Raw genomic sequence first — 15,896 nt, forward strand, 5'->3', positions numbered from 1 at the left:
TTCAAAGAAACAAAATTCAATAGTGCTATCATCTTCAGAAGCAGAATATATTGCGGCTACATCTACTACCTGTCAAACAATCTGGATGAGGCGTGTTATGAAGAACCTGCATGTAGAACAAAATCTTTCAACTAAGCTCTACTGTGATAATCAGTCTACAATTTCTATTGCTAAAAATCCTACTTTTCATAGTAGGACAAAGCACATTGAGCTTAGATATCATTTTATAAGAGATGCAGTGGAAAAAGGTGAAGTAGTGCTGAAGCATTGCTCTACAAATGATAAAGTTGCTGATGGATTCACAAAAGCCTTGTCATCTAAAAAAATTTTGATGTTCAGAGAATCCATAGGTGTGCAAGGCCTTTCACATTAAGGGGGAAAAATGTTGGTTAATGCTCAAGGTCGTGGGCAAGAGAATCCAAAGCCCACGTATGGCTTGGTGCTCAAGGTAGAAGGAAGTGGGTAGGGCATCCAATGCTCACGTTTGACTTGAAGAGCACTCAAAGCCCATGTATTTTCAGTTTCCTAGTTTATAGGATTTACTTTTTGTTAGTAGAGTCTCAAAAGTTGAGTACGTGGTTTCTTTCCTAACTTTTAACTCAAGTTTCCTATTTTCATGTAAAGGCTTTGCCTTCTATAAATAGTGATACTTCTTCATGTTAAATGTAGTAGTGGGAGTGAATTCATGAATAGCAATACATTTGAGGTTTTTACTTTTCAGCTCTTGTATTTTGTGCTATTCCATGTGTTGCAGCTTTTGGCTTTTACCCTCTATTTCTCTCAAAACGGAAAGATGTAACAGAGATAGCGAGAGATCAGGGTTACCGAAAGTGCCAATAGGCTCGGGGCTGATAAGAGTGGGAGTGAGAGATCGAGCGAGGCGAGAGTCAGAGACAAAGAAACAGAGAGATCAATGAAATAGAGAGAGCAAGACATCAGGGTTACCAAAAGTGCCAATAGGCTTCAGGCTGTTAAGAGAGAGAGAGAGAGAGAGAGAGAGAGAGAGAGAGAGAGAGAGAATCAGAGAAAACAGAAAGATGAAACAAAGAGAGCGAGAGAAGGAGAATCGAGAGAGAAACAAAGAGATGAAACAAGAGAGACTATTCAAGGGTAAAACTGTCAATTGACTTTAAAATAATTTTTAACGAGGTGACTCGCTCCTTTTAATGGGAAGTGTACTTTTCATTAAAGGAGAACGCGCTTCCCATGCTTCCCATTAAAGGGAAACACACTTTCTTGCCCGTTTCGAAAGCACCATGTTTTGCGCTTTTGAAGAGCGCTTTCTTGAGCTTATTGGCACTTTTGGTAACCCTGCTGTGAAGTTTTATACTGCATATAGGGATGCAAATTGTTTGGGATCTCAATCCCAAGATACATTGGTGAGCGAGGTCAATTTGGATCTAGGAGAGCAAAATTTTGCAAATTCTTCTTCCTAGATCTGACCCATTTGCAGCCCTAACGGCTAACACAAAAACTGGGCCATAATCAATTAACATGAAACATAATGGGACGCCCAAAACAAATTGGAGTAACCTCCCTATCAAAGGAGAGAAAGAAAAACACCTACAAGAGCACCTGGTAGGGGCCAACATATGAGTGTCAACAAGTTGACCGGCTGTCACAAGTTTGAAATGCAAGGTTGAAATTGGGTGTATTATAGGTGAGCAGGGAGACCTCGAGGGTTTTTCCAACTAGAGAGGCCAGCCAATGTACCGGTGGCTATGGGGAGGCTTTGTCCTTAGACTATCCAAAAGAAAAAAAAACAAAGAAAACTATTACACCTTCCCCTGCCACCCAGTACAAGAAGGTATCGACTATTGAATAATGGCCCGTTTGAAGGTAGAGTCAGGTCACACACATGTATTTGATGCCTTTGAAGACACCAAATTATACGAAACAATTGAGCTGACATTTTAATTTTTTTGTAAATTAAAGCTTATGAATGTGATTTACAATGTTTGTTTAGTGGAAAATGAGTTTTGAATCTTATGATGGTGACAGACAAGAACTAAAGATGGCAAGGGGCAGGTGCGGGGGACAAGCTCTCCAACCCCGCCCGATCTCAAAAAATTTCCCTTCATCCCCACCTCCATCCCCGCACACATTTTGATTTTCACCTTCAACCACAGTTCATTCCCTATTTCATGACTTCCATCCCCACCACAAATGGGGCAGGTTCAGATGGATCTCTGTTTCTCTCGGTCGACTGCCATCCCTACGCCACTGGGTTAGACTTGTTAGAGGAAGCAGAAATGAGATAAAGGGGTTGTGGAACTTAGGGTTAGAAAATGAATATATATATATATATATTAGATTTAAATATCATTTTATCAAATATTAAACGTATAATAGTAATTTTGATAACGGGGATTGGGGGCGGGGAAGGAGAAAGAGTAAGTTCACCTCCGCCTTCATCTTTGCATGGGTTTTGATTTTCACCTTCATCCCTGGTCTATTGTCTGTTTCATATCCTTCATCCCCGTCCCAAATGAGGCGGGTTCAGAGGGATCCCTGTTCTGTTTCCTCGCAAGTTTGGATCTCTTATGCCCTAGTTGTTTGCTGTTTTGATCAAAACCGATCTCATGGATGGATTCAGCATGTTCAAAATAGTGGGAACTGACTTTTGGATCATGTTTTTTCAATGAAAAAGCACAATTTTTTATAACCCCAGAAAGTCGCACATTTGTAGGCCATCGACTTTTGAAGCCTTATGAAATCATACCTACGTAACATAATTGAATGATTCAAGAGCCAATTCCCACTAAGTGAAAAGTTGGTTTTATGAAAAAAAAAAAAATTGAAAACGGGTCTTTGTAGGTAATGGTGACAATATCCAATAAAGCCCCTCTGCATATATAATTATTTGGTTATTCAATTTCCACCACACATCACACTTGATGAATATGTGTGTGGGCTTCACTCCACTCTCACTGCTTCCAAATGAGATTCAGAGTTCCCAAGTTTTCATCGAGTTGCATTTGTAACCATTTTTCATTTTTTAAGGACTTGCCTTTAGTAGACAATGATTAAGACCGATGGGATATTTTCACCACTCGAACATGGTAAGATTAAATGCATTAATGATACAGTTTTCACAGTTATGTGTATAGTGTCACTCCACAATGCATTTAATTTTGCAAAGCATGGTACTCCCGAATCCTGATCCACCCTAAGAATTCAATGCTATTCATAAAAATTAAAGTGGCATTTGACATTAATTTCAGATAAAAGAAATCGGATCCAAGAATTCAATGCATGTTAAAAAATTGCTGGATTCTCAGTCATCTTTCCTCCCTCCCACCTCACTGGGAAGTAAAATCGACACTAAATGTGCAATAAAGATTACTTTAATGCAAAGCAAAGCACATTATTTCCATTAAGAAACCTTTATGATACTGGTCACAGATTAGAACAACCTTTTATAGAATATTGGCAATATTTTGAAAAAAAATCATGAAAAATGTGAGAAATTACTGAAATGTTTTAACCATCTCAAAATATATTGTTTTTTCGTAAAAATGTAAATATCACATTTTTAACACGTCGTTTATATTCTTAACGGCTATTTATCATGAAAAGCCTGTGTTTCTATTTTTTTAATATTTTTTATTTGTGTTCTTCATAAAATTTTATTAAAAAAAATTAATTTGCTTATTATTGCCGATATTTTGTCCAAAAATAAGTGAGTTTTTTTTTAAAAAAATCAAATTCTCACGAGTTTTTGGCTGCCATTTCTTTTTATGTTTTAAATGTTTGTCGCTGTGACTCAGGACCCCACACGAGGTGGAGGTTTTAAGGCATGTTTGAATAGCGGGATGCACCTGAGTGGGGGACTGACCTGTCCCTGCTCGGGTGTAGTCCCGCGTTTGATATGAGGGGAACCAACTGGCCAGGCGGGGACCCGTTGGTTCCTGCTGTTGATAATTAAGACAGACCAACTAAACCTGTGAGTCGCACCCCTGGGAGTGACTCGGGTTCTGGACCAGATGGTGTTTGTCCAGTGAGTCAAACACCCCCTTAGGGTACGTTTGTGTGCCACAGAAAGTGGGGACTTGCCTTAGAAATGCATGGAGCCCCTACCCTATCTTAAATTTACCATCCTTGTCTCTATCCTCACCCTGCCCCTGTTTCATGCGACACCCCAAAATTTTTAACTGAAAAATTTACAGATTTTTTTTTTTAACCTTTAAGTAGCGAAAAATGATTATTTTAACCTTAGAGTTAAGCAAACTCCAGGCTCCATGTGAGAATCATTTATGAAAAAACAGATAAGTCAAAGAGTCCAAACAAATATATTTACATAAGAGCTCATTTTACAAAAATATAGGGTCAAAATATGAACAAGATCACATCCTGAAAGTCTGGTTTAGGATGCTGCCACTGTATTGGTGAAAGCTTGGTAGGTAATTATATTAATTTCAGATAAAATCATATATAATTTTAGATAAGCCAATATTTTAGAGAAAGTATGAGTATAACTAAACCATAAGTTTAGTAAAGCATGAATATAATGCAAGTCAGAAATTACATTTCATCAAGCAGGTATTCATAATAAATATTAGTGTGAGCATGAAAGTATTTGTTTCAATATTTAAGCCCACGTGCGTACTTACTGGGGTAGCTCCGAGTCAGGACTGAGATAATATAAGGGTTTATTATTCCATGTATTTTAGTAACGCATACGACTAACCTACCACAAAAGCTACAGGAGCATAATTTTTTTAATTTAAATTTCATATGGTTTGTGTGCTGTGTAAACCTCAAGGGTCGGCCCACATGGTCTTGTGCTTGTGGATGAAGAGGTCTCAATACCCCAAGTTTGAGTCCTAAAGCCAACACCTTTCACAAGGTCAAGCAGAAGCGCTTTGGGGGTTGGAGTGCCCATGAAGTTTTATGCGACCAGGATGGTGATGGTATGGCAAGCTAAGACCAAGGCGACCAGGTCTTTGATCCCCAGTGTGGTTTCTTCATATGATAATAATAAAAAAAAGGTGTGCTTTGCATTGCGCACAGCCACGTGCATCTCACCAGCAGCTTCATGTAAAAGTGAGAAGCAAGGGGTGCTTAAAAGAAAGAAAGAAAAAAAGTGCTTCACTTGTTAATTAAACATGAGGAGAGTTGGGCTCTTTTTTCTACTTTTCTCATGCCATCACATCTTCTGTGGTTTTTTCTTGCTCTCTTGTGCTTCCAACACACTTTCTCGTGCTTCTCTTAAATTGACAAATTTGCTTTTTAGATTTGAAAATGTCAATTTTTAAACAAAAAAAAACCACAGCATTCATTGATAGCCCTCACGTTTTGAAAATGGTGAAATATCATTTCTGATTAGAAAGTGTTGAATAAAATTGCTAAGAGTATCCAACAACCCCTGGGGTTCATTCTTTCATGTAAAGCGCTATCAACTTAATAAGTGCTACTAATGGTTCACTTATTACGATGGTTAAGTACTAAGATTAACGATGCATTTAGGAAGAGGTAGCTGGAACACAGCACTTGATGAGGCCTCATCTCATTGAAAGGTGATTTTGGAAAACGGTCGCACTGATTTAGTCAGCTGATTAAATCAGGTTCTGGAAGGCAAAAGGGATGAAGAATCGTTTCCTTTTTCTGTAAAGGATTTTTTGTACAAATATAATAGAATATACATACAAAAGATCAATCCTTACACAGAATTTTTTGGCCAGATACATAGAGCAACTTGCCAGGTAGGGAATGATCAAATCTTGGAAGGATCACCCCCCTGACTGGAATGATAAGGTATAGTTTGCATTCTTAATTAATGAACTGGTGCCTAATCCCAGCTTGCCTTTCCAAAAAAAAATAACAATGCATTTAAGAAGAGAAAAATGGAACAGAACGTCAGAGGTTATCCTGAGCACAAATACACTGGAAATGCCATCTCCTCTGTACTATCACCAACGGGGTATTCGCTTGTCGAGCAGGAGCAGTTAGGGAACACCACCTTGTGTTGGGACATTGCAGGTTCAAAACCCAATGGTATAGATGTATAACCGGTAGGGCCAGCTTGCCTTTCAAAAGAAAATATATAGCAATATAAAACCGCTTATAGGAAAGCTTTGACAAATTTATGTTGAGAGGCGAATTTCTCTTCAAACTTAGATTCAGATTGAAAGAAGTCAACCCTTTCTGATGGACTTTCTCTTTGTATAATATATATATATATATATATATATATATATATATATATATATATATATATATATATATATGTGAGCATGAACATTCAATCCAAAAGTCTCACGACAACTTGTCGCTGTTCACGGTAGTTGCCAACTTGAGGGGAAAATCATAGACTGCAAAGACCAACCAGCAAGGTCGTAACAGAGACTTCAACAATAAAGCCATGGTACTACAAATGTTTTGCAGTAGGATCCTTACAGTTGAACCGACTTTCACCAAATAGAAAACCAGTGACAGATATCATACAAAAAATTGCAAAAATGAAGTAAAATCTTTGGTTACTCGCAGATGATTCGAACTAAAAGCTGTTCTTAGATTCCTAGCACAATCAACTGGCAGACATCACGCCAGATCAACATGCTTGACGCCATTCATCAATCAACAGAAACAACAAAACAATGATATTTGGTATCATGAATCATGTAACTAACTTCGCTCTTTGAACAGATGCAGAAAGATATCAAATGCATCGGCATCAATCAATCTGTTGATCTTTATGGCCATTGTCTACAAGTGTCTTATCAGCAGCGGAGTCCAACAAGGAAAAAACACAACTCAGGTATGTTGCCAGATAATCGAACTGTCAAGCATGTTAGATTATCTGAATTGGGTTAACAGCAGTCTCCATATGACCAAAAGACACCTAACAGAATTGTGGAGGCACTAGCAATATCTTGCAACAATGATATTGACAATAGCTTCACTGCATACTTCTGATTCTGAGGCTTTTGGTTGGTTCAGCAAAGATGTATGAAGACCAGAAACGAGAAGCAAGTCTTCACTATAACTAGATTATATCCTTCTCAATTATCAATATAATTAAGCATAAACTGTGTGTTGGGGTCATAGCCAGCCGGTTGCATCTTCCTTATAAGGACCTCCAGCTTTGCAATACCTCCTTTGCCAGCAGAAATGTAAAATTACCTTCCATAATTCATATCAAGTTTCTCCTAAGATACCCTGTATAACCAATCACAGAAAAAATTGATGATCCTTCTTATGGAAATAGTGGCCTTTACCAAGGAGGAAATCCCTAACAGTAGGTTCAAACTTTATAGCCTCCTGACCACTGCATTCTATGAATCCTTGTCTAATCACAGATACAACTGAAACAAGTTTTTGTTGGATGCTTTGCATAATTAACAGGAAGAAAGCAATATTGGTCCACAGATTTTGAGGCAAATGACAGAATAACTGTGGTGTCATAATTGCTGTCCTTGATGCACACGATAAGTGCAATCTTCTTTAGCTCCTTCAACTCATTGTCAGTCATGGCAGAACAAGGATACCAATAATGTTAATGATCTTTGTGATCTTATCATTTGTCTAGGAAAGAACCTCTATCAAGTAGGCTCTCCTTCACTAGGGCTCAACGATCCTGGTACCCTGTAGTAGGATTATTTGGACTAAAAAGGGTTTCAGGTACACTCGGGATGCTAGCTAGCCGGGTACAATGGAGTTCATAACATTGATATGAGAATTCAAGCCAACTTTGATACTGTAACCATGTAAGCTCATACCAGCAAGCACAACTTTCAATTCCGACAAAGCCGAAAGGATCGAAACTAGTGTTGCCTCATTGGGTTTCAACTTTGTCATTTCCCTCATCCTCCGAAACAAAATGAGCCCCTCATGGTAAAGCCCACCATTTACGCACCCTGCAAGAACCACATTCCATTAGACCAGATCCTTGTTCGGCATCTCTTCGAACACTCTAATGGAAACATCAACAGCCCCACATTTCATATACATGTCTAGAATTGCAGTTTCATCGAAAGCATCTACCTCAAATCCTGACGTTACGATGTAATCATGCACCGCTCTGCCTCATTCAAGGTCTCTCAAACAAGCACAGACATGAAGAACCTTGGCCATAGTAACTCTCGTGCTCTCCACCCCAACTTCCACCATGCACCAGAACATCTCCAAGCTAGTCTGTAGCACCCACTCCGAGCGTACTCCATGATCATGCATATATTTTGCATTTTATTCATACTATTTTATGCGTGATCTAGTGAAAAATTATTTTAAAAACCTATTTTTTTATCATTAGTTTTGAGCAACCGCATTGGAATTGAAAATATCAAAAAATCGTGTATTTCAAAGCTTGCCCTGCATTTTTAGTGTTTCTATTAGTTTTAGAATTAGTTTTAGAATTTTTTTAATTATAGTTTAGTTAGATTAAGTTGTAATTAGCTAATTTTAATTAGTTTAGGAAGTTTTGATTTTTAGAGAAACACGTTTTTAATAAGAGCCTCTTTTTAGAAATTATTGAAAAATCTTTGGACTTGTTTTGAAAAACTTGTTTTAACCTAATTATATTAGTATAAATAGGATGTTTTAAGCATGAGAGGACGTTTTTTTTCAGCATTGGCATTCACGCCCCCCTTGCTCCCTCTCTCTCTTCTCTCTCTCCTTTGCTCTCTCTCTCTCTTTGCCGATTTCTTCCTCTACCTATTCTCCTTATGCTTCTTCTTCTTCTTTTTTCTCTTGCTTCTAACCCTTCTCGTCATCGGCAACTTCTTCTTCGTCGGGGAGGCGTGCACAGAGCTAGGATCAACCATCTTCTTCTCTCATCCAATCCGTCGGAAGCGGATCATCCAGTTCGTTTCTTCTCCCACGTTTCATCGTAGTTTAGTTTTGCATAGCCTAGAGCATAGCATTGCATCGTATTTAGGTCGATCATTGCATCATCAGCATATTTAGTTAGTTTAGTTTTCTCATATTTGAAAAAATAAAAATAAAAAAAATAAATTATTTTTGCTTAATCTAGCCGTTTTAACCGTTTTCTTGAATTATGCATAGAATAATGTTAATCTACATAGATCAATAGTTTTAACATAGGTTTTTATATCTTTTCTTGATTCTTGATTAATTTAGGATTAGATTTAGTTTAGAACAATCTACAACACATTTTTTTATATTTAGTTTTTGTTTTTAGATCACGTAAATAGTTTTTTTTTAGCCACTTTAGATTCTTACCATGTTTTTTAAATTTCATTTTGACGTCAAGTAAATCTGAATTTCTGGGTTCACGTTCAATTCTGAGGTTAGTATTTACTGAGTTAATACCTAATATTAAATTTTTATCAGTATATTGGATTAGTTTTGCTTTCGTTAGTTAAAGTGCTTGCTAGATTAGAAAAATTGATAATATCGAGTAGTGTTTCGTTTGTTTCTTTTGTTCTTTGTGATTAGCCGTATAGCATAGCCGTGATTTCTGTCACTCTTTAATCGGTTAGATAGTATTTTATGTAGTTCCAGCAATTTTCAGTTCATTGCCTAGATTAGCTTAGGTATAACTTTGTTTTTTTGGTTCAGCCGATTTGATGTTCGTTCAATTATCGCACTCATACTTATTGAATATAGTTGACGTTGATGAGCAAACTGCAAATTCTTTACTCAGTTCTTAATCCATTTAACCTGCTGTGATTTATTCCTTATACATGATACGGTTACTGAGTTTCTTTTCACGTCAATTTGCACTCTAGAGTTAAGTCAATATTGAATGTTGATAGTCGAGCTACGATAAGTTCGTTGGTTCATATTTTATTTTTTTGGATCAAGTAGATTAGGTTAGGCATTTTATTGTTTCAACGTCTGGTAGTTAGCTTAGTGTAAATGTCGTACAACATGCTTTCTTGTTTGCCCGTTGTTTTCTAGTTAGTTATCAATTTTTACATTTAGTTTAATAACTAATTTCAATTGAGTCTGGTAGCCGATTAGCATAGTTTATTAGTTAATTTTCTTGCTTAGTTCTTGTTCACTTTTATTAACTTGTTGATATTAGATTAATTCATTAATTAGTAGTCATATTCAGTTGATTGCTTTCTTGATTTTTTGGTTTAAGTAGTTTCTTGATTTTTTGGTTTAAGTAGTTTCTTGATTTCATGAAATAGTTAATAGTTAGGTTGTTACATGACTTAGTTTCTTGTTAGTTAGGTTGTTTTACTATTTTGTCATTTAGTGTTAGTTTGTTATTAGTTGGTATTAGTTAGTTACATATTTTTAGTTTGTTTCTAGTTAGGTTAAATCTTGTTTTTGCTGATTTTTATTTCATTAGTTAGTAGATTTTTGTTTAGTTCTATTTGTTCTGTTGTGTTTTGTGGTTTTTTTGTTTTGCAAGAGAGCGATTGGACGTGTAGTGAGCCCCATTTCGAGCCTTCAAAGTACCCTCTGAGGTCCCTTCAGGACCTCAGAAGTGCTCTCAGGTAGCCCTTAATCAAACCATACAAAAGTGCTCAACCTAGAAGAAGATCAAGAAGACAAAAAGACTCAAGCACTAAAGACCTTTTCTTTTCTTTTTAGATTAGGGTTGGTTTTTTTTTATTTCAATTAAATTAGGTTTGTAATAAAGCCATTATTTATTTGTTTAAAGTCCTCCGCATAGGACTGCACTCTCTCCCTTATTTTTTAAATTAATTGATTTTTATTTTTGGCAATAAAGAGTAGTTTAGATTGTATGCTTGAATACAAAGTATTTCCCGTCTCCTGAGTTCGACCCAGACTCCACCACTCGTGCGAGCCGGTTTTTATGATTTGATGCACGGTTTGCATAAACGTTTTTATTGAAAATATATATTTTAAATGCTTTATTGAAAAAGTTGCATCACTCTACATTCAACGAGTTCCACGACCTGGGGGTCTCTCTCAGGCATTTCATCGAACACTTTTCGCACATCGTCGATGCAACAAAGTCTCACATACATCAAAATCATGTCTCTTTATTACAACATATGAAAAATAACTAAAACAAAGTTCTAATAAGAACCTTAGATCAAAGGTGATTTTTTATTTTTCTCTTTGATATGCTACATCACTTAAGCACTTTTAATTGTTTCCCTACCTAGTTCAGATGCAGCAGCAGTTCTTAAACGCTGCACAAAGAAAAAGAGAAAATCCCAAAGCTTGTTATTCACCATTTTTTTCCGGATAATCATCAATTGAATCAGAAAAGTAAAAAAGCCACAGAGGAAATTAAAAAACTTACATTTGAAACACTTATCCAAGAGTCCAGTGTCTTGACAGCCTTTCCTGATTGTTTTGTTTCACGAGCTAGGTCTACTCCTTCAGCAAGGTTTTTCACATGCCCACAAGCTAAGAGGGAAGCCGCTGCATTCAGAATCTAAAAATATTTTGGAAACAAAGCATTAGAAGATGCCCAATAAAATGTCTCGTGCAACCTTCAAAAATCTGAAAACTTTGAGGTGACCTCATGTCCAGGCAAATAAAGGAGATTAATTAGGAACTGATGTGCACAGGCATGAAATGGAGAGCGGATCCTGTAAAACGCTGGGTGATATTAGCAACCTTACCCAGCATTTACAACCACAAAACCCACCCCACTGTACCCCTCTGTGGGTCCCACTTGTACTGAGCTGCAGTACAGTGGACTGTGGGGTGGGTTTTGTGGTTGTAAACGCTGGGTGACAGCTATGTCACAGGGACTCACCAACTAGGTGCGGCACCTGCACCTGCACCCAGGGTCATTTATATCCAACTTTTGGACTTTATATATATATATATATATATATATATATATATATATATATATATATATATATATATATATATATATTTTTTATATATTTTTGCTGCACCCCCGTACCCAAGTTTTTTGAAAGTGCCGCACCCCCACCCGCACCCATGTGACATAGTGGGTGAGACTGCTAATCTCACCCAGCGTTTTACAGGATCTGCTCTCCATGAGATGGAATAACCACCATAGCAAAATTTCATCATTCCAGTGAGAGGATGGCATAAGATACTAATCTATTTTGTGCATAGGATGACGAACATTAACATTCCTTGGAATAATAAAAAGAAATGATTGCATGCTATTAACCAGAAATAAAAAGGAACTTACAAAAGCGTTCGCTATTGATCCCTTATCACCGGAGAGTACATCCCTAAGCACTGGTGCATTAAACTCTGGTCCACCACCTTTCAAGCTTTCCAAAGTGCATGGTGGTATTCCAAACTCCACTGCGAATACAAACAATATGTACACACTAAAATGGCAGGAAATGCAAAAAAAAGCTGAGATGTTATTCCAATATAGCTACATTCATGCTATTCTGTCCAAAAGTTGATAGTCAGTTTGATATTCAGACATAAATTTGCACGTGTGCCTGTACTAATTCTTTTATGATTTTGACAATTGCTGAGGTAATTAAAAAGAAACACTTACATGGATCGAAGGGAAAGTTCTCAATTTTCTCTGGACTAACATCAAGAACGACTACTGGACCTGATAAAAAAGAAAAAAAATCAAACCTATCAGGTATAATCCCAACTATTTTACACAAGTTAAACATTTCTGAAATTGAAGAAACGGACAGGTAATCTGAAACATGAAAATGTGATTACCAAGAGGACTCATTTCATCCAGTCCCTCTGAATGAACTACCAATGCCCTCTTCATGCCAAATCTCTGTACAGCTTTCGCCATCTTACTGACCTAAGAAAGCAAATTGATCCCTTAAATCTTAAAATTGAAAAAGTTCAATGAACAAGGAAATGGAGAACCATCTGATGCATTGCAGTTCTTTCCATTAGTTCTACAACATCTATTTTTTGATACTTCACCAAAAGAAAAAACAGTTGCTAACACATGATACAGCACATATAATTCAAATCAAATGTCATGACTATGTCTTTAATTTAACTATGGCTCACCGGAACCCCAACCCCAACTCAACTACTTTGAAAAAAGCCTTCCTCTTACACTCGAAAAGAGAAAAAAAAATATTTATATTAAGGCAAAGGAGAAGTGAAAAATTATATGTAAAAGAACATGCAAGCCTTCTGGAAGATGCAATAACCATACAAGTATGACTCATTATAGATGGGAAATACATTGATCACCATCATCATGAATCACATGCTCTACGTGGCAAAGGAAATTACTCTAAATGTACATATCAAGATATGGTTCAATGAACAATAACAGAACCTACATCAAATTATTCTAGTCAACACCCAGAAAGAGTCAACACTATGGCCACTTCAAGATGAACACAGGCTGACAAATAAATCCTCATCCTGGTGATTGATGAGCAGAATTCCCTACACAAAATTTAAGCCAGTTTTGATGCACTCCAAAAGAAGCAGAGGGTGATTCTCAAGGCAGCAAGTTTTCATGACTGGAATGATATCTTTAATGATGAAACTTGATGAGAAAAGTTGCTATTTGGATACCAGAGCAATCTGCCCTTGTGTCATGTATCAGACTTAATGAAGAGCAAAAAACACAACGTTGCTAGTCGCTACAGTGAAGTGATCAAGATAAATGAGAAGAATAAAGAGAGCAAACTACAAAGTACATTAAATTAATAAAATTCCTTCATAAAAAGTGAAGATATAACCATTCCTCAGCCTAAACAACCAGAGAGCAGTACAGGAAGAGGGAACATACAGGAAGAATGAAAAATACAAACTAATGAGCATATTGAAGGAAACTTTTAAATTACCAGTTCTTGATGGTAGACACCACCAACAGCATATGGAACCCGTGCTGGATTCAACATTGGGCCCAGTATGTTGAATATTGTCTTCAATTTCATTTTTTTCTGCACAGGAGCAACAATTTTCATTGTCGGATGGTACTCAGGACTCATAATAAAACCAATCCCTACTTCCTCTATACATTTCTTTAACCCCTGGTTCCACAAAAGACAAGTTTTATTATGAACAGTCCTAAAAATCAGCAACTAAGAGAAAAAGAGAACATACAAAGAACAAGAATACTACATGAAACAAAGGTAATTATCGACTCATAGTTTAATTCATTCCCTTTTTTGTTAAGAGTATATAAATGGCCTGTAACATGATGCATGTATGCATGGCTTTTAACACTTGAGAGAAAATAATGTTATTTGCTGTACCTTGAACATCTGTTTCTAAGGGCCCAATTGTTCACAGGAAAAGGGCAGGTTTCATATGAAAAAGGGTCATTTTCCTGTGGTAGGTGAAGCAAACACCTCTCATAGGAAAACAAGCCCCATGTAGGATGCTATGGGGCCCACATTTCCCCTGCCCTCCAGAGTTTTCATATGAAAACCCTTTCATAAGGCCTCCTGGAGAAGTGGTATACCATGGGTAAATGTGACGCCCATGTGGGGCACAGATGTTTCTCGATGGACCTTTCATACCGAAGGCACTTCCCTTCCCACCCCATGAAACAAACAGGCCATAAGCATCTCCTAATGAATATCAATATTTCATTGCAATTTCAAATTTCAGTTGTCTACACTGAAATTCATTGATCAATAGCTCAGTTGCAATCATACTTGTGATATTTTCATTACCATGTTTTAGATGTATGATAATTTCAATGTAACATATACCTAAAAGCAATTACATATCAATAAATTTTGTATACTGACCTCAGCATCCAAGTCAATAATTACACCTAGCTCCTCTAGCACATCTGCACTTCCACATGCAGAAGAACTGGAGCGGTTTCCTTGCTGCAAGAAAAATTACAGTAATCACTCTCCTCTATTTATCAATTAAAATAAAGCACAATTGTAAAGGTTGAATAAAAAGTGAGAAAATAAGGTTAGCTTCAAAATCATAGCCTATTTGAAGCCATCCTGACCTTAGCAACCTTCGCTCCACGAGCAGCAGATAATATGGAAGCACCAGTTGAGATGTTAACTGTGCGCCATCACCACCTGTTCCAACAATATCAACAGCATCAGCAAGCCCTTTGATCTGCTTGCAACGTTTTATCATTGCCTTTGCCAATCCCGTGATCTATTTACAGAAAAACACCATAAACTCAGTAAAAAGAATATAACAAATTCACTATGCAGACACAGATTTTCTTTCAACGGTCTTTGCCTAACCAACATTTGGGTTCCACGTCTTGACATTATACACTAGCGGTGCAAATGAACAAGGCCCGGCCCAGTTCTTGGACATGTTTGTGTCTAAAATTTAGGAGCAGTGAGCAGAAAGTGGACTAATTATTTGGTAACTTCCAGAAGATGTGCCAGGAAAGAACTAAATTTGGTAGGCTAAAGGCCTGGCACACTTGAGGTTCACTCGAGACTGGGATCTGCCTGAACTTGGGCCTAACAGGATAGAACAGGGCTGTGCTTCAATTTAGGCCCATTTAATTACACCCAACAGGCTGAAGCATAGCTTGGCCTGGATCAAACCAAGCTCTTCATGCACATCAGTAAAGTTCATGCTCTGAATATCACCAGTGACCATGGAAACAATTTCTAGTCTAAGAGGACAGATACAAAATCATGCAGAAATGAAAAAAAATACAAACAAGTCTACAATGCACTCATAGATGGTCTCTGCAAGTCAGGCAACATGAAGGATGTCTTCAGGATTCTCGACAAACTGATAGAGAACGGGATTTCTCCCACTATAGTGACATATAATTCCATTATCAATGGCCTCTGCAAAGCAAATAGATTGTCGAAGTTAGTTTGCAGGATGAGAGAGGAAGGGCTGGCACCGGGCGTGATCACGTACAATTCGTTGATAGATGGTTACTCTTCTCATGACGATACTTGCAAAGCGCTTGAGGTTTATGAAGATGTCAAGAAGTCAGGTATGAAGCCTACACTGGTTACCTATCACAGACTCATGAATGAGCTTGCCAGAGAAAGCAGAATTCAAGAAGTAGACAAAATGTATGAGCAAATGTTGGGGGATGGTTTGGCCTCTGATCT

General features: G+C 37.2%; 1 protein-coding gene across 1 annotated transcript; it reads right to left on the reverse strand.

The window, feature by feature from the left end:
* Positions 1-10,850: 10,850 nt before the first annotated feature.
* On the reverse strand, positions 10,851-15,129 carry LOC149819341 (anthranilate phosphoribosyltransferase, chloroplastic-like). The gene is given in 10 exon segments (XM_089986386.1): positions 10,851-11,078; positions 11,192-11,326; positions 12,068-12,186; positions 12,392-12,451; positions 12,571-12,661; positions 13,674-13,862; positions 14,589-14,672; positions 14,804-14,868; positions 14,871-14,961; positions 15,058-15,129. Coding segments are annotated over 10 exon segments (963 nt in total). The 3' UTR covers positions 10,851-11,021.
* Between the last annotated feature and the right edge of the window lie 767 nt (positions 15,130-15,896).

Source organism: Nuphar pumila, chromosome 13 (genome assembly GCF_984573655.1).
Source record: "Nuphar pumila chromosome 13, dmNupPumi1.hap1.1, whole genome shotgun sequence".
Lineage (NCBI taxonomy): Eukaryota > Viridiplantae > Streptophyta > Magnoliopsida > Nymphaeales > Nymphaeaceae > Nuphar > Nuphar pumila.